Below are 17,395 nucleotides of genomic sequence, written 5' to 3' on the forward strand. Positions count from 1 at the left end.
ACCCCAGATTAAATTCAGCCTCCCTAGGCAGCTATAGAAGAGACCACAGGAGTTTTATGGCTTCAAATTCCACACACTGCTTCTTGATTCAAATATGAATCTTTCACTTGCCTGAGAGAAATGAATCATTCCCAGTGTCTACCCAGCAAAAGCGGAAGACTGTGACTGTTTACTCAGGCATCATCTACCCTGAAGCAAGGCCCAGGAATCCATGTGTTTTCTTCTCCCCGGTACTAGGTTTATAAGCATGCACTACCATACTCGGTTTTACCCTTCCTCATGTACTCAAGTCAGCTCGGCAAATCCTGTGCAGTTTTCACAGTACTTGAGATCCTGAGAATGACTTGGTCTTCACTGGTCTCCTTCCTTGGTAAAATGTCAGTACCTTTAATGAATAGTCAAAAGATAAAAACAGGTGCTCACACAAATATGAGGACCTAGGTTTGATTCCAGCACTCAGATTTAAAAAAAAAAGAGTCAGATATGATGGTGCATGCTTATAAACCTAGCGCTGGAGAGAAGAAAACACATTCCTGGGCCTCACTGGCCAGTCTAGGCTCCTCATTGAGAGACCTTGCTTCAGGGTAGATGATGCCTGAGGAATCACCTGAGGTTGTCCCTTGGCTAGCATACATATGTGTACGTGTACACACACACACACGTGTCCACACACACAAGGCAAAAGTGAACTTCCACAACACAGGACACTAGAAAAATCAAGCTTTTATTTCAAATAATTTTTTGCCGTACTGGGGATTGAACCCATCTAAAATTTTTTCAAAGGCTAATGGCCATAGTGGAACAACCCAAGGGTGGTTGAACCAAACCCTCAGAGAATTAGAGGGGCATTAGCCAGTTCAAGCAGGAATGTATAAACACTCAAAGTTTATACACGAGCACAACAGAACACACAGTAAGCAGCTCCAGAGGAGCAGGATGGGGGACAAAGGGGAAAGGCAGGGAGAAGAGCCTCCGGAAGGATGGGTACACCTGCACCACTCCAAGCCCTGGCCCCCAAGCATGTTTCCAAAGCCACCTATACTACAGCCTGCCTCCTGCCCTTTCTAAACCCAGGTCTAGCTAGAGACCAGGTTCCCCAGCATGTTGGCACATCTACTTATGTCCAACCTAGCAAGGATCAGAATGGATTTGTTCTCCCTGCCTTTCAGCAGGGACCAGGGAGGGAAAGCACTTGGACAAGGGGGACTGTTTCCCTGAAAATATGATGGAAGAGAGTGATAAGAGGAGCTGGTTCAAAACAAAAAGGATGGGCGTTCATCTGATATGTCAGTGTGAAGGGAACGAGATGGACAATGGGTTTCACCTGAGACAAGACTGAACCGTCTCCTGAGAGACCTCAAAGAGTTGTCACCTACTGTCCACCCATCCAGTGTTTTTGGATTTGTCATGGATAGACAATCAGTTCTGCAATAATTTTCTCTCCCAGCTACCCTGCCCCCCACTCAGCAAGAGAGAGGGGGAAACAGTGGCTATTTCTGATATCATCCCACTCCATCACTATCACCTTTCCCTGGTATCTCTGTCCTCACAAAGGTCTTTCTAGAACTTCCAAAAGCACTGTTTTAGCAGATGAGAGTCCTGGGGAATATGGACAGAGGACGACTCTCTATGGCAAAACCATCAGTGTCCACCCATCTCATCACTACCTGTCTTCTCTCCAAATAGGTCAGGCTTCACCTGGTCCCTGCAATGAACCTGGTCCACCTTGGATGCATCTATCTTATTCAGGGTGACTGGATCCCACAGAGTGGCCTGGAACATACTGACTATAGATGACATGAGTGAACTCTGTCCTGAGGTAGTTCAACACTATCACTGCTCACTGTCCAGCCAACCCTCCCTGACAAGTACAGATAGTTATGCCTGACATCTGGGCAGTTAGGAAGTACACAGCTATCTTGTGCACATGGGGGATAGCCCTAGTACCAGGGACCAAAGTCTCTGTGTCACCTGTCTCACCAAAAAGTGGATTGCTAAGGAAAGGGAATTCTGGGACCTCTAATCTCAGCCCCAGCCTCTGATGTGGGCACATCTTTCCAAGCTCAGCCAGATTCCTCACACAGGGTCAGGCCAGAGCCTCAGTTCAGCTCAGAGCATGAAGTTTTGTCTCTTGCTGGAATCTTGACCATGAGCTCTCTTCTTGACACCCCATCCTTCTCATAGGCCCCTAGGTGCCTGGCTTCCTGCCAAAAAGTCCTATGGGCTCCAAAATAAGGATTCTGAGAGTCCCAGGTGACAGTACAGAATTCTGGGGGAGAGCAGAGCTCATCGTGGTTTGCAGTTCGGCCCCTGTTACTGTCCTGCAACACTCACACATGAGACATCAAGCTGCATTCCATGTATCAAAGCATGCCTTTTGGCCCTGGAGGTGGCCCTCAGGGCTCTGCCTGTGTGCCAGAACCATTGTTTCCAAAGAACAAGTTAATTTTTTCCCCTCATAAGTGTTCGCTGAAGCTTAGTGTGTACAGAATTTCTCAATTGGTTCCAAAAAAAGAAAATCTACCTTTTTTGAGTCCAAAAATTGTAGGAGCCAGTTAATTTGTAATTAGGTATTTCAGATCACTCATTGAGGGAAGACTTAGGGGCGTGGAAAAGGGATCTAGAATGTTTTCCTTCATACTCAGTGTCAGCACAGCAGCACCATAAACCCCAGGAATTGTTGGTAGAGACTTAGCACCTAGAGCATTCTTCTTGGAGAAGGTGTGGGGATGAAGATCAAGTGGCTGTTACCTGCACACAGGAAAGATCTCAGATCAGAGGAAAGGCCCAGAGATCTTGCTCCTCCTTGAGAGTAGGCCAAGGGTGAGATCTATGGTACCCCATATACATGCCCAACCTTGCTTGGGGCCTTCAAGTCAGCTCAAAACAAAGCTGAGTTCAGCCAGGGTAACAAGCAGCCTGGCCCTTACCTTTCTACCCTCAACCCAAAGGCATTAGGGAGAGAAAGGGCCTCACCTGTGCCCTGGGAGTGGACCACCCCAATTCAAGGAGCATAGCTGCTGTTCCAGCCGGGAGATTCGGAATGCCAGATAGGATGAGGACATGACTAAGAAGCAGATCCTGGAGAAACAGGGGCAGCAAGGAGTTGGCCCTGGTTCTTCATTTTTCGCTTTTATTTTACAGGTGTGCTTATTTTTATCTATGTATATATGTGTATGTTTGTGTGTGTATATGTGCATGTGTGGGGGTGCCTAAAGAAGCCAGAAGAGGACATAAGATTCCCCGGAGCTGGAGTTATATATAAGTGGTTCTGAGCTACCCAATGTGGGTGTGTTAGGAACTAATTCTGGTCCTCTGCAGGAACAGAAAATGTTCTTAATCAATGAGCCATCTCTCTATCCCATTTTGTTTTGTCTTCATGAGACAGGGTCTCATGTAGGCCAGGCTGGCCTCAACTTTGGTATGTAGCTGCAGATGACCTTGAATTCTTGATCCTTTTGCCTCAACCTCCCAGTTGCTAGGATTACAGGCATGTGCCAAATGCCCAGTGTATGTAGTGCTGGGAAATTAAACTCAGGCATTTGGGCATGCTAGGCAAGCATTCTATGAACTAGCTATATCTCCAGTCCCCCCACCCCCCCTTTTTTTTTTTAATAAGATGGTCTGAATATGTAGCTCCAGACTGATCTGGAACTTAACAAGTAGTCCTGGTTGGACTCAAACCCACAATCCTCCTGCCTTAACTTCCAAGTGAAGGTATGGAATTGCAGGTATGTACCATCATGTGCCCTGCTAGGAACTGAACCGTTCTCTACAACGGTAGATGCTTAATAGAAACAGGTATGAAAACTACATTGTTCCCGCAGTTGGACAAATTAAAGCATCCTTTGCACATGTTCATTTAAGAAGCCTTGGTATCATCTTTCCTAGAGGCAATGTGAGTGGCCTGAGACTTGTCCCCACAGAAAAGTCCTTATAGCCCAGCAGGAACTCCAGGCTCTTCAGCTGAACCTGTAATTTCCCACTGTGCTCCTTACTGGTTCTTACAAAGAGATCCAGAGGAGCCTGATATAGTGGCACATGACTATAATACCAGCTACCTGGGGGGGGGCTGAGTCAGGAGGCTCAGGAGTTCAAGCCTAGCCTGAACTACAAAGCAAGGCCAAGGCAATCCTAGGTTACATTGTGAGACCCTGTCTTAATAAACAACAAAAAGAAGTATAGGGATGGGAAGATGGCCCAGTGGGTGAAGTGTCTGCTGTACAAGCATGAGGACCAGAGTTTGGATCTCCAGCACTCACATATATGTCAGGTGGACATAGAGGCCACCTGTAATCTCAGTGATTAGGAGGTGGAGACAGGAGATCCCTGGAGCAAACTGGCTAGCTGGAGCAAACTAGCCACACTGACAAGCTCTGGGTTCAAGCAAGAGACTCTGCCTCAATATATAAAGTAGAGAATAAAATCAAGAAAGATACCTCATGTTACTCTCTGGTCTCCATGTGCACAGACGTATACATGTGTTCATACACATGTGAACATTTATACACATGTGCACACACGTATAAAAAGAGGGAGCCAGGCACAGTGGCACATGTCTTTAATCACAGCACGTGGCCACGAGGCAGAGGCAGGTGAATCTCTGTGAGACTGAAACTATGTAAAACAGGCTGGGCTGGTGAGTTCCAGGTCAGCTGGGGCTACAGGGAGACTCTGTATAAGAAAATAAATACAGGGACAGAGAGACAGAGACAGAGACACAGAGAGGCCAGGGGTTCTGGGAACTGTCCTAACAATATGCAGTAGGGAGAACACATATTTCCCTGGCTAGTATTCCTTCCAGTTATCTGATGGTCTCCCCAATTCTCTGTTGGCCCTCTCCCTCCCCAAGCCTGGGCAGAACTTTTCCTTTTCCTGACAGATTCACAACCTGCCCCTCACCACAGCACCACCTGAAGCCTAAGGAATAAAGCTGGAAGGGTGAGCCATGGGGCCTTCAGACACCCTCCAAGAGCTTGAAGTTGGCTCTGAACATTCCCTTGGGTCTAGGTGATCACCTCCCCACTCTCTAAAGACTAGTCACTCTCACCCAGGTGGGTCCCCCCTCCTCCCTCAATATAGTCACCTACATCACAAAGATGACTTTGAGGAGCCTGGAATCCCAGAGCCTCAATTCCTGGTCCATGGTGGTCTCCTCCTCCAACGCCTCTTCCTCACAGATGATAGTCTCTGCAATAGGAGACAGCTAGGCATCTTCCTGGGGCATGTAGGACCCCAGCCAAAGTGGAGCAGCTCCCCCTCCCTTCATGTGCTGAAGCTGCTCGGGCTCTTGGCTTTTCCATATAGATTTGGAGAAAGAAAGAAATAGTTCTCAGAAACCTGGCTGGCTGTGCTAAGCCCTTTCCATAGAATGAAGAGAGAAAGTCCAGCCTCAGCAAGCAGTTGCCACAGGCAAGATCCTGAACTCACCAGACCCTGGAGGTTTTCTGGAGGGGAAGCAGTTATCTGTGGAGTCCGTGGGTACCCGAGGGATACAAGAGATGTTGTCTGGAAGTGACAGGGACGTGGAAGCTGGGCACACTTTTCTCCATTTCATTTCAGGGATAAGGACTTCCTGCAGTGGAGGCAGAACTTGAGGTCTCCCTTGTCCTAAGGAGTCCACTCCAGGCTCATCAAGACTTTCTCCAGACATTACCAATACAGACGCCCAGTTAGGAATGGAAATGTAACAATCACATCTCTCCTATCTATTCCCTTACTGTAGCATTCCTCTGCCAGAAAACATTATTTTTAAATTAATAACTATTCATATCATTATTGAAAAGACATTTGGTTGAATTCAACACCAAGTTTTACAATTTCATACATCTGTACAATGTGTTGGATAACATTCACCCACAACCTTTTCTTGTCCCCTTCCCTCCCACTCCTGCTGACCTGACCCCTTTCTTCTTGTCAATTATCCTCCTCTTTCATGTCTACCTTTTGGCCCACTGAGTTTAATGAGAATTGCCTGCATGAGCATGGGTAGGAGATCATTTATTGGAACACGAGCAACTTACCAGTGAAGAAAGGTGACACCCCTCCCCCAAAACAGTATCTTTGAAGACCACTAGTGAAGAACCACAACAACAGCTATCTTAGGTCAGTAAACCCAGGTACATGCTCAGATCTGAGTCCAAGACTACTTGGCACAGCATGCCTCAGATGGTATAAGGTATGGCTCTTTCTAATCTAGACTTTGAACAGGTCCCTGACCTTGATAGTGGTGACTTACAATCCCTATCAACAAAAAAGAGGGAACATCATCTTCTGTCCCCTGCGTGGTATCCTGCATACTGCATGCTTGGATAAATGCTTAATAGGTACTTAGGAGGCTTCAAACACCCTGAAGTCACTGCCAATTCCATTTCTGCCCTACCCAGGGTCTCAGCTTGCAAAGGAAACTGCCAGAACCTCAACAAAGCCGAAGTCCAGGCTGTACAGTGGTGGCTTTGGAATTTCTGTCTAGGGAAATGTCTGTTTCTTTGAAGGCCCTCCTGACTCCAACAAAGGAAAACAAAGATGGATCACGGGCCTTGCATCCGTTCTCTGTGGGACCCAACCTGGCCAGCATTCAGAGGATGGATTTCTGTTCTGCTCAGAGTCAGCCAATCTGCTGAGGACCTAAGTGTTCTACATGGCATGGAATCTGGGAGACCCTATGTATAGTGTGGTTGCTGGCTCTGGAGCCAGGTACCCCAGTTCTACATAGTGACCCCAAAGTCTTGGAACCATTATCATCTCAGGCCAGCAGCCTTTGCTTCCAGCCTTAGCTCTCACCAGAGACTCGAACTCAGGTTCCTTTGGAAGTTTTCTTATACTCAGACTCTTCTTGCTGGAAGGCTGAGGAGGAAAGGGAACAGGCAGGATCAAACATGGGGAGATACTGACATGCTCCTAACAAACCACTTGATTTCAGGTGAAGCGCAGGTCCCAGCATTTGTGTATATGGAGGGGGCTGCTATTTGGTACCTGAGCAGAGGTGCAAATCCCAGTCAACTCATTTCCTAAGCTACTGCCCCTCCCTGCTCCCCTTCCTTACCTTAGGCCAGAGAGGATGGTAGGGTATATTGAGAAACTGCTGTACATTCCTGTCTATGTGTATATTACGGAGGCACAGGTGAACAAATGTGTGCATGTGGATACACAAGGACCTACTAGCCAAAAGACATGCTCATCGATGCTCAGTCCAAGTACAGCCTCTGGTACACTGAGCCTGGGCATTTAGTCAAAACCCTCTCTCTGCTCATAATCCCTGTGCTCAAGAGACAAGCTGATCTCCCCAAACAGCCTTGTGCCAAGACCTAGGTTCAGACCTGTGCAGTCTCCCTACCTAACTCCAACCTCTGGGCTCCATACCTGTAGGTGGGTGCAGACCCTCCTCAGCATGTCATATACGCTGTCCCGGGAAAGAAGTGACACAAAGATATACTGGGATGTAAAAAGAAAACAAGAATTGGGGTGAGAGAATACCTCTGGCTGTACCAGAAGGCTACATCCATGGGCTGGGGCAGGCCCATGGGGATATGGGGCTATGAGAACAACAAAACACCTGCCCAGGAAAGTCTCTTCCAGCTTGTTTGCCTGAAATATCTGCTGGAAGGCTATAGGGAAGGAAAAAATAAAAGTCTGGGAGTAGGCCAGCATCAGGCTGTAGGTTTCTAGAGCTAGGATGGGGAGATGGTCCAGAGACTCACTGACCTTCTGGTTTGTGTTGGTGGTGATAGCCAGTCCATTGGGAAGGAGTCTCGCCATTTTGTGTTTCTTGATCATTTGCACAGATACCACAGGAATGACCACCTGAGAGGGAGAGGCATGCCTTACCCCCAGAACACCGTTCCCCTGCATGGGGAATTGGAGGTGCAGACATAACTGGAATTCAGCCAAGTATACACACCCCAGAGAAGCATCTAGGCCTTCTACCTTCTCATCCAGGATCCCCTTCAACTATCCCCACCTCCCTGCCCAGCCTTGTAGCACATGCTGCTTTACTCTCTCCTGTGCCTGATCTGTTTTCCGGGACTCGGGATGGCTGCTCTGCTGAATCATGGAGTCCCCTGAACTAGCTCTTAGTAACACTAATGACTCCCCCTAAACATGACACCCCACTCTGACCCTTAAAGCATTTCTGAGATACCTGAAGCCAGAATGATTTAACTTTGAATTGTTTAGGCTAGATGTAGAGTCAACTCTGGGGCCCATGTTTTAGGAGGAGGACTACTTCCCTGAAAATGGGATGAGATGCCTTGATGCTGTTCAACCTGTGAGAGGCTTCACCATGTGCTAAGCACACAGAGGGATGGTATGGCTTGGCTTGAGGTAGACCTGCAGGGCAGGAGGCTGTCCCTCCCCTGAACTGGGGCCTAACGCTGTCATAGCAATCCTTACCACTCATTACTACCTTGATGTCTTTGCCAAAGAGGCTGGCATGGAAGCAGAGCCAGTTGGGGGAGATGTAGAGCCGGCCCTGGAGAAGAAGATCCCTCTGGAGGGCACAGGAACACACTGAGAGGTGACAGGAAACAAGACTGCCATGAGCAAGGCTAACCCAGAGAAGCCCCAGGGCCTGGATCCACACACTCAGAAGTTCAGAGTCTGGCCATAGCACCTGTTCCCATCCTCAAACAATCTATCCCCACAAACACCCAAAGAGTCCACCTGAGAATTCTAAGTGTCTCACTCTACCCCATCAAACTGCTAGATGTCCTGACTTCCCCTCGCCCCCCAATAACCCATAGGATTTGAGCAGGTTCCTGTCCAGGTCTCTAATCCCGGATTTCCCAGGAAGAGGCTTTGCCCTGCCCTGGAAAGAGGGCTCTGATTGTGCAATGCCCTTACATGCTCAGCAAGAAGCCTGGGCAAGAGACAGTAGTCACTGATAAGAGCAGAACAGAAGAGTTGGAAGTCTTACATATCCTCAAGTAAACCTTCAGAAAGTCAACTCCATATCCCAAACCAGCCCTGTCTTCTCATGCTTTTGAAGAAAAAAAGGGACCAAATGCATATAAACTGTTCCCATATCTAAACCATGCCTAGACTCCTGGATGCTAGGCACTGTGGGTTGCCCACCAGCCATACCCTGGAAACAGCTCACCTTTGAGAACCATCTCCTCCAAGGGGATATCCTTAAACAGCTTGTGGTACTGCTGGTTGTATTTACTCAACAGTGTCTGCAAATACATGGCCTGGTTCTGAGAGGCTGGAGATTAGACCACCAAAGGACACTGCTCCAGCCACCAGGAAATGCTGTCACAGTTCCCACCCCCTTCCTGGGAACTTTGCACAAAGCGGCTGGTAAACAGCCAGTGGGTGTGGAGGGCTAAGTTCCAAGCACAGTTCATCTGATAATGCTGGATCCTGACACACAGCCAGTTACTGGAGGGGACACAATATTCCTACCTAGGCAAGGACACTCACTCAGGTCTCCTGGGTTCCTACTATCAGACCTGGTGGCTGAGGAGTCAACAGTGAATTTGGGCAGCCCTGGGCACCTCCCTCGGTGAGCAGTTCAAAGGCAGCCTTCACATACTTACCCCTTCCCGGCCATACTTCTTTATCTCTTCACCCTTCAAGCCTTCTGGCCAGTGCAGACTGCAAAGGAGACATTCCATTCCAGGGACAAGGAACCCTTGAGTCCTGCCCGTGTAGCCTCAGTGCCAATTCTGCCCTGGCTTTGAGCCAGAAGATTGGGGAAGAGATTGGAGACTAGAGCCCTTCTCTAAACAGTACAGCTAAGTGATAAGCACAGGGAGCACACTGCTCATCCCTATGCAAAGGTATTCCTGGATTAGGGGATGGGGCACAGAAAGCCATTCTTCCCAGGCAGGTATGAGTACCCTGTCCCCAAAAGTATGCTCAGCCTCAGTCTGTCTCCCAGGATGTGTTACAGTGTAGGTGCACATGTATGCACATGCCTGTGGAAGTCAGAGGACAGCCTCAGGTATCATCTTCAAGATGACCTCTTTTAAAATTAATTAAAATTTTAAATGTGTATGAGTGTTTTGCCTGCAGGTATGTAAGTGTACTCAGCATTCAATGCCCACAGAGGCCAGAAGAGGGCATCAGATCCCCTGGAATTGGATTTAGGGAGGGTTGGTAGCCACTATGTGGATGCTGGGAGCTGAACCCAGTCCTCTGAGCAGCCAGTGCTCTTAACTGCTGAGTCATCTCTCCATCCAAGATGACCTCTTTTGAAACAGGGTCTCTCACCAGTCTGGAGCTCACCGATTAGGCTCACCGATTGGCTGGCCAGTGAGCCTCAGAGCGCCTATCTCTACCTCCCAGCACTGGGATTAAAAACACACACCATAATTAGTTTTCCTTTTATATTGGCGCTGGAGATCAAACTCACATCCTCATGCTTGCAAAGTAAGTGTTTTACGAGCTGAGTCATCTCCACAGCCCCTGAAGTGTCCCCTTTCTAACAGGTCACCTCCCCTGACTTCCCACCCTTCCCTGATCTGGATTTATTTCTGGCCTTACCTGTCATCTGGAGGTTCCTGGACGACCTTTTCTGGTTTCTCTACGAAGTGCACAGAGCTCTTCAGAGGAGCTGTCTTTCCAAGCATTTGTTGGTTGCTAGACAGAAATGCATCCATGTCAAAAAGGGGAGCTGTGGGGACATCTTACACTATTAGCTCTATCATGCCCAAGGCAGATGCCTCTGTCCCTTACCCTAGCCTGACCGTGATGTTCCAGGTGAAGTTTAAGATATCACAATTTGGAGCCACCTTTAAACTGCTTTCTGGATGCTGTGCCAATTAACCCAGCAACAAGTACTCTGAAAGGGTTCTCATTTCCGCACATTCAAGCCTACTCTGGATATTAGCTTTTTCTCACCTCTGCCAGTTTGACATACAAAAATATGTCTTCTTCATTTGCATTTTGTCTACTGGTAGGTTGAGCACTGGTTTTGTTGAGGTATCTTCCTGGGTGGGAGGGACACTGGTTTTGTTGAGGTGTCTCCCACAGCATCTTGCCTGGAAACCTGAAGTTCAGTTAATGTCTGGGCTGGAAAGAAAATCAATCTGTCCACTTCAGTCTAAGTTCCAGGCAATGGCAGTCCAGGCAGAGCGGAGCTTCCAGCCCCACCCTGGAGAAGGGCAAAGGGAGGAAGGACTCTGAGATTTGTTCATGTTGAAAGCAGAAGTTTCAGAGGTGCCTGGGCAGTATTACCGTAAATGTCAGGTTCTGGGAAAGGCCACTGTGCATGGGATCCTTTATTGAATATTGTTAAAGATGGGGAAGGTGAATTCCAGACAGCCCAAAGGTGAGTGTAGCTGGGAGGAATGGGGCTGCCCCACACCAGGAAGTGGCTTCAGTCAGCTTCAGACAGAATACCTCAGCCATGACAGTCAAACCATTTGAAAAACGTCCTAGAAGGAAGAGATGCTCTTTCCTTGGGCTGGTAGGGCTCTCCAGTATCCTCTGAGGTCCTGACTTCACCCACCAGCTCCACAGAACAGGGTCCCCCATTCCTGCTCCTCCAGAGCTGCAGCATCAGCAAAGTGAGACATCAGACTAGCCCCAACCGAGTGAACCCAGGGGCTGACCAGACAAGAGGAGTGGCCAAGAAGCAAGGTCAAGACAGGGCAGAGTGATGTCTAGAATTGGTGACAAGGTCTGCATGGTGGTCCCTCTGCAAATAAATGGCTGTAACCTGAAGCCTGAAACTCTCAGCTCTGTGATCCAACCAAGTCAAAGCTCTAGTCTTCAGGCTGGGGAGATGGCTCAGTCCATAAAGTGCTTCCTTATAAGCACGAATACTTGAATTCAATCCTCAGAAACCACATAAAAATGGCAAGTACGGTGGCACACACTTGTAACCCTAGCACTGGGGTGGTGTAGACAGGTGGGTCTCCAGGGCTCACTGTCCAGAAAACAAGAAGACAGCCTCTGAGGAATAACACCCGAGGCTGACCTCTACAAGCATGTGCACACATGTGCATGTATTCCCACAACACACATATGCACATATATACACACAAAATAATTAAATTAAAAGTAAAAATCCTAGTGCCGGGTGTGGTGGCACATACCTTTAATTCCAGCACTCAGAAGGCAGAGGCAGGCCAATCTCTGTAAATTCAAGGCCAGCCTGGTTTACATAGTGAGTTCCAACTCAGCTGTGGCTACAGGGAGACCTTGCCTCAAAAAGACCAAAAAAAGAAAAAGAAAAAATCCTCTCAAGACCAGAACTGCTGATTCAGCCCAAGGTCTTTGAGGACTTTCAGAGATGATCTATTCTGACTCCTTCCGACCACACCATTGCACAGATCAGGAAAGTTAATCCTGCCAAAGGACAGGCCCTTCCCAGTGTTACAGTGTGAAGATGCAGGTGATCTCACTCTAGTCACAGCCATGTGGCCTGGTGACCCCTGTCCTCAACCTCGTAGAGGTTTGGCACATATGGCAACACGCACAGTCATACACTGCATAGTGTCTGGCCAATGATTGGCAGTTCATACATATGACACATTTCCCTAACCCTATACCACCCAGTGATGTCACAGATGTCTTCATTTGTATAAGCATACTCCACCATGTTTGCACAACAAAATCTCCTAAGGACAGATTTCTCAGAACATTTCCTTGTTTTTAAACAATGCATGATTGTATTTACTGGATCCTGTGAAGTAAAAGATTATACTAGTGATTTGACACTTTGACTCCTAAAGTTAGTCTCTAGGTATGTTTGGTTTCATTACTTCCTACTTCCCAGAGGGATTTTCCCTTAGCTTTTTCTGTTCACTGCAGAGCATATGGGAAGTAATAAAACATTTATGAAAAATTGAAATAGGGGGCTGGAGAAATGGCTCAGCGGTTAACAGCACTGACTACTTTTGCAGAGGATCCAGGCTCAAGTCCCAACACCCACATGGCGGCTAACAACCATCCATAACTCCAGTCCCAGAGGACCAATGCCTTATGTTTGATTCCCAGAATCATAAAAGTAGGACATGGTGGCACATACTACAGTCCCACCACACAGGAAGTGGAAGCCATAACCACATAGACTCTGTCTCAAAAAGCCAAAAAAGAGCCAGTGAGGTGGCTCAGCGGATAAAGGCACTTGCCACCAAACCTGATGGCCTGAGTCATAGGAGCCACATGGAGGAAGGAGAGAACTGAGTCCTATAAGTTTTCCTCTGATCTGTGCACGAGTGTCATGGCACATGCACCCCCCACACTGTACACATACATGCACATGAACACACACACACGCACATGCACACACAATAAATAAATGCAATAAAAATTAAAAAGAAATTGGTTCAGCAATGCCACGTGAAGACCTCTGGGCTGAGTGATCATCCAGCACTCACATCAGAACGTGTTAGAGGGTTGGTCACCTGAGCCCTGATCCAGAGGCCAAGAAGGGGCCTTTAAGAGCATGGTGTCAGCCCTGTGCCCCACTTAGTCACTAATAGCCCACAGGTCATAAATCACCCCTACTATCCTCAGTCCCATCCCATCCCTGCGTTCAAACTGTGAAGTTAATACCAGGGTCTGGGATTCAGAAATTTTTTTTTCCACTCAAAACCATGAAAATAACTACTGCTGTGAAAGGGACAGAACAGGGGAATGGCAGTGTCTCTCTACAGCAAAGGGAGGACTAAAGACTGGAAAACTGATCAAAGGAGGCCCTTTCCTGGGGTCTGATGGCAGGAAAGTCTAATGGAGAACACATCAGGGATCTATCTGCCTGCTCTCACGCTCCACTGGCTGGTGCAGAACTCCAGATTCCCTTCATTCCTGTCATATATACATACTGAGGTCCTGGGCCTGGCCTGGGGCAACAGGGTGGGGAGTAGGAAGCAGGAAAGGGAGGCATTTAAGAAATGCTAGTGTGGGGTTGGAGAGATAGCTCAGTGGTTAAGAGCACTGACTGCTCTTACAGAGGACCAGGGTTCAGTTCCCAGCACCCACATGGTGGCTAACAACCATCTGTAACTCTAGTTCCAGAGATCCGATGCTCCCTTCTGGCCTCCATGGGCATTGCATACACATAATGCACTTAAATACATGCAGGCAAAACACTGATACACATAAAATAGAAAAAATTTTAGAAAGAAAGGGTAGTGTGAGAGGGGACAGGCAAGTGAATGGGAAACTTAACTGACTCCTGAAGACACCACAGATTGACCCTGAGGTACAACCAGCATAAGTGCTCTACTCCACACACCTCCCCCCAGGCTCAATATCCCCTCCAGACAGACATTCCCCAGTCTATAGCTCTAATCTGGATACCATATTCCCTCCTGAGCATCAGGCCTGACACCCAGATGAGTCTATCAATGTGGACTCAGCATTAACTGCTCCCTATCCCCACATCTGCTTCCTTCTAAGCACCCAGTCAGTATCCAAGAAAAGGTTCCATCCCCCAGAGCTACAACAGCCAGAATCTTCACCTCATTTTCCTCCTACCCCACATGGCTTCAAGAGCCTTACCACTACTTAACCACAGTATCTGCTTCTCTATTCCTGCTCCACCAGGCAAGCCCAGGCCACTATTGTGTCTTCCTGGATTCTGGTAATCACCCTAGCCACACTTGCCCCAGCCTCCCCTTCACACACCTGCCTCTCTCCCACATCCACAGCTATCTGCAACCCAGCCCCGATCCTGCCACCTTCCTGGCTACTGCCCTGCAGTTGCCCACCCCTCATCGGGTCCCCTGGTCTTCCTGCTCTTCTTTCCACCCTCAACCTGCTGATCTGCTGCTCTCCCCCAGGCAGCTCAGCTCTGCCCTTCTGCCTCCCCACTGCAGGGCTGCTGCTAATCTACCTGGTAAATTCTAGGTCCATTTTGAACCATCAGTTCAGACATCTCCTCCGGGGCACCTTTTCCAGTTTCCCCAGTGGCTCCCTCCCTCCTTTTTGGCCCTCACCCCTACTTGTGCTGGTCTGTTTACACACTGGCCTCCCTCAGTTGACTCTGAACTCCTGCCTAGGTGAGCCTCTGCATACCCAGCACACAGTCGGCCCTCAGTGTTTGATGAAGGAAAGAAGGGAGGATGGGGGGAGAAAGAATACAAATGCTGACCCCCAAAAAGGGAGGAGGAGAGAAAAAAAAAGCAAGGCAATAAGAACAGGTCAGAGAATGACTGACACCCTTTAGGATAGGAGACAGGGAACTGGTAAGAGTCCTTGGTGGCTAGGCCCTTCTCTCCAGGAGTCCAATCCTGTGGGAGAGGCACAAGCCACTCAACTCACTCTGCTTGACTGAACAATAGAGAAGTCAGGCCAGAAGTAGAAGGCTCACAGAAAGGCATAACAAAAACTAGAAAGCTAGGTATGGCAGCCACACTTGTAATCCCAGCACTTGGGAGGTGGAGGAGAATTTGGAGTGCAAGGTCATCCTTGGCTACAGATTGAGTGCAAGCCTCACCTGGGCTATGTGTCTCAAAAAACTAAAAGCTGGACATGGTGGTGCACACCTTTAATCCCAGCACTCGGGAGGCATAGGCAAGCAGATTTCTGTGAGATCAAGGCCAGCCTTGTCTGCATAACAAGTTCCAGGCCAGCTGGACAAGATGCAATGGAATATTGGGGTGATGTGTAGGCAAACCCTGCAGCCTCCAATGTACATGGCTGCAACTCCCCTAGGCTGTCTGTGCCCAAGCAATGCCCCGCCCACACCTCAAACTTACCAGTCCCCTTCCCTGACCTAGCTCTTTCTACCCACAGGGCAGATCTCCCTCCAGGTCTCAATTGAGCCTCTGGCAGTAGCAATGTCTGTGGCTGATGCAGGGGCTGAAATCTCAGTCAGGTCTAACCACCTGAGCTAGCAGGGCCTTGGTGGTCACAGGCCGGGCTTCCCCACAGCTGGCAATGGAGTGGTCGCCTTGAGTACCTCCTCCCCTAAGAAGGCACCACACTCTCCCAAGTTGACTTCTTGTGGGCTTCTGAGACACTAGAGCACCTTGTAGCTCCTGCCAGCTCTTCTCAAAGCCAGGCCCAGGGCCAGCTCCACCTCTGCAGCTGGCCAGGACACTAAGCCTCTGTGATCTCCAAGGAGAGAGCTGAAAACAACAGTTCCCCAAAGGCCACATCACAGTGCAGGCCCCTGACAGGCAAACCCAGAAGCCAAGGAAGGTGCCATGAGGGACACAGAGCTGTGTGCACATCTTGTCAGGATGGAGCTTCAAAACCTGAGGTTCAGCAACTTGGGCTTGGGGTTCTGCCCCCACTAGTGGTTCAAATCCCTCTAGGTCTCCTCACCCTACCCTACAGTCTCAGCACTTCGCTTACTTCTCACCCCACAGAGGAAAGACACTCATGCTTCTGGTTAACACTAATGTGGAACTAACTGGATTTGCATTAGAATCACCTGAAGGGCTTTTGGGGCGGTGAAGAAAAGGGGGGAGGAAAGGGAAGAGGGGGAAAGAGAGAGAGACAGTGAGACAGAATAATGCTGTGGTGGGAGAGGCTCATAATCTCTGCACTTAGGATGCTAAGGCCAGTCTGGGTTATATAGTGAGTTCAGGGCTAGCCTGGATTACATCTAAAAAAAATAAAATAAGGCCTGGGAAGATGACCCAGTGAGTAAAGCACTTGCTGTGGAAGCATGAGAAACTGAGTTTGAATCCCCAGAACCCAAGGAAAGTTGGTCTTTGTAGCTCAAAGTTATAATCTCACTGTTCTTACAGTGAGACGGGAAGTTGAGACAGGACAATCCCCTTGAAACTTGTCAACTGGTTAACCTGGTGTATCCAGTGACAAACCATAATAGAGACCCTGTCTCAAACAACGTGGAAGGACAGGACTGATACCCGAGGCTATCCTCTGACCTCCACACATGTGCTATGGCACATATGCACCCAACAATACACAAATGTGTGCACATACATCACACATACATCAGACACACTCAAGCACACATACGTCATACATATATATACACATGCATACAAATTATACACTCCCACCTCCACCCCACCCCTCGCACACACAAAAGCGAAAAAGAAAGAGAATGCCTGAGCCGAATTTAGACCCGTTAACATCAGAATCTCCAGGCATAATTATTGAAATGACTATATATTTATAGGCTGTTGTTAAAGCATAAGTTACACATAGAAAGGGAGTTGTACACAAAGAAGTATGAAGTTCAGCATACTTCAAAGTGAGCACATATCTGGTGTCCTAGTTTGTTCTCCATTGCTGTGACAAAACACTCTGACCACTACCAACTTAGGGAAGAAAGGGTTTATTTATCTTACATCTCCCAGGTCACAGTTCATCAGGGAGCCCAAGGTAGGAACTCAGGGCAGGAACCAGGAGGCAGGAGCTGGAGCACAGGCCATGGAGGAACACTGCTTACTGGCTTGCTCCCCTGGCCCCTGCTCAGCCTGTTTTCTTATGCAACACAGGCCCACCTGCCCAGGGGTGGCAC

General features: G+C 48.5%; 1 protein-coding gene across 3 annotated transcripts in view; it reads right to left on the reverse strand.

The window, feature by feature from the left end:
- Positions 1 to 747: 747 nt before the first annotated feature.
- The window catches only part of Gramd2a (GRAM domain containing 2A), a 39,123-nt gene continuing 22,475 nt past the window's right edge, over positions 748 to 17,395 (reverse strand). Inside the window, exons 2-12 of one of the 3 annotated variants that reach the window (XM_008836419.3) lie at positions 10,486 to 10,581; positions 9,537 to 9,594; positions 9,098 to 9,173; positions 8,405 to 8,508; positions 7,705 to 7,803; positions 7,363 to 7,434; positions 6,784 to 6,846; positions 5,431 to 5,575; positions 5,091 to 5,190; positions 2,977 to 3,081; positions 748 to 2,751 (exon numbers count right to left, since the gene is read on the reverse strand). In XM_008836419.3, coding sequence (XP_008834641.1) covers positions 2,748 to 2,751; positions 2,977 to 3,081; positions 5,091 to 5,190; positions 5,431 to 5,575; positions 6,784 to 6,846; positions 7,363 to 7,434; positions 7,705 to 7,803; positions 8,405 to 8,508; positions 9,098 to 9,173; positions 9,537 to 9,594; positions 10,486 to 10,581 — 922 coding nt within the window. In that variant the 3' untranslated portion in view covers positions 748 to 2,747. Of the gene's footprint in view, positions 2,752 to 2,972; positions 3,082 to 5,090; positions 5,191 to 5,430; positions 5,576 to 6,783; positions 6,847 to 7,362; positions 7,435 to 7,704; positions 7,804 to 8,404; positions 8,509 to 9,097; positions 9,203 to 9,536; positions 9,598 to 10,485; positions 10,582 to 17,395 lie in introns of those variants that run through there. The other 2 variants (XM_029565055.1, XM_029565054.1) reach the window with 2 other exon arrangements.

Source organism: Nannospalax galili, unplaced genomic scaffold (assembly GCF_000622305.1).
Source record: "Nannospalax galili isolate Female #2095 unplaced genomic scaffold, S.galili_v1.0 scaffold54, whole genome shotgun sequence".
NCBI classification, from domain to species: domain Eukaryota; kingdom Metazoa; phylum Chordata; class Mammalia; order Rodentia; family Spalacidae; genus Nannospalax; species Nannospalax galili.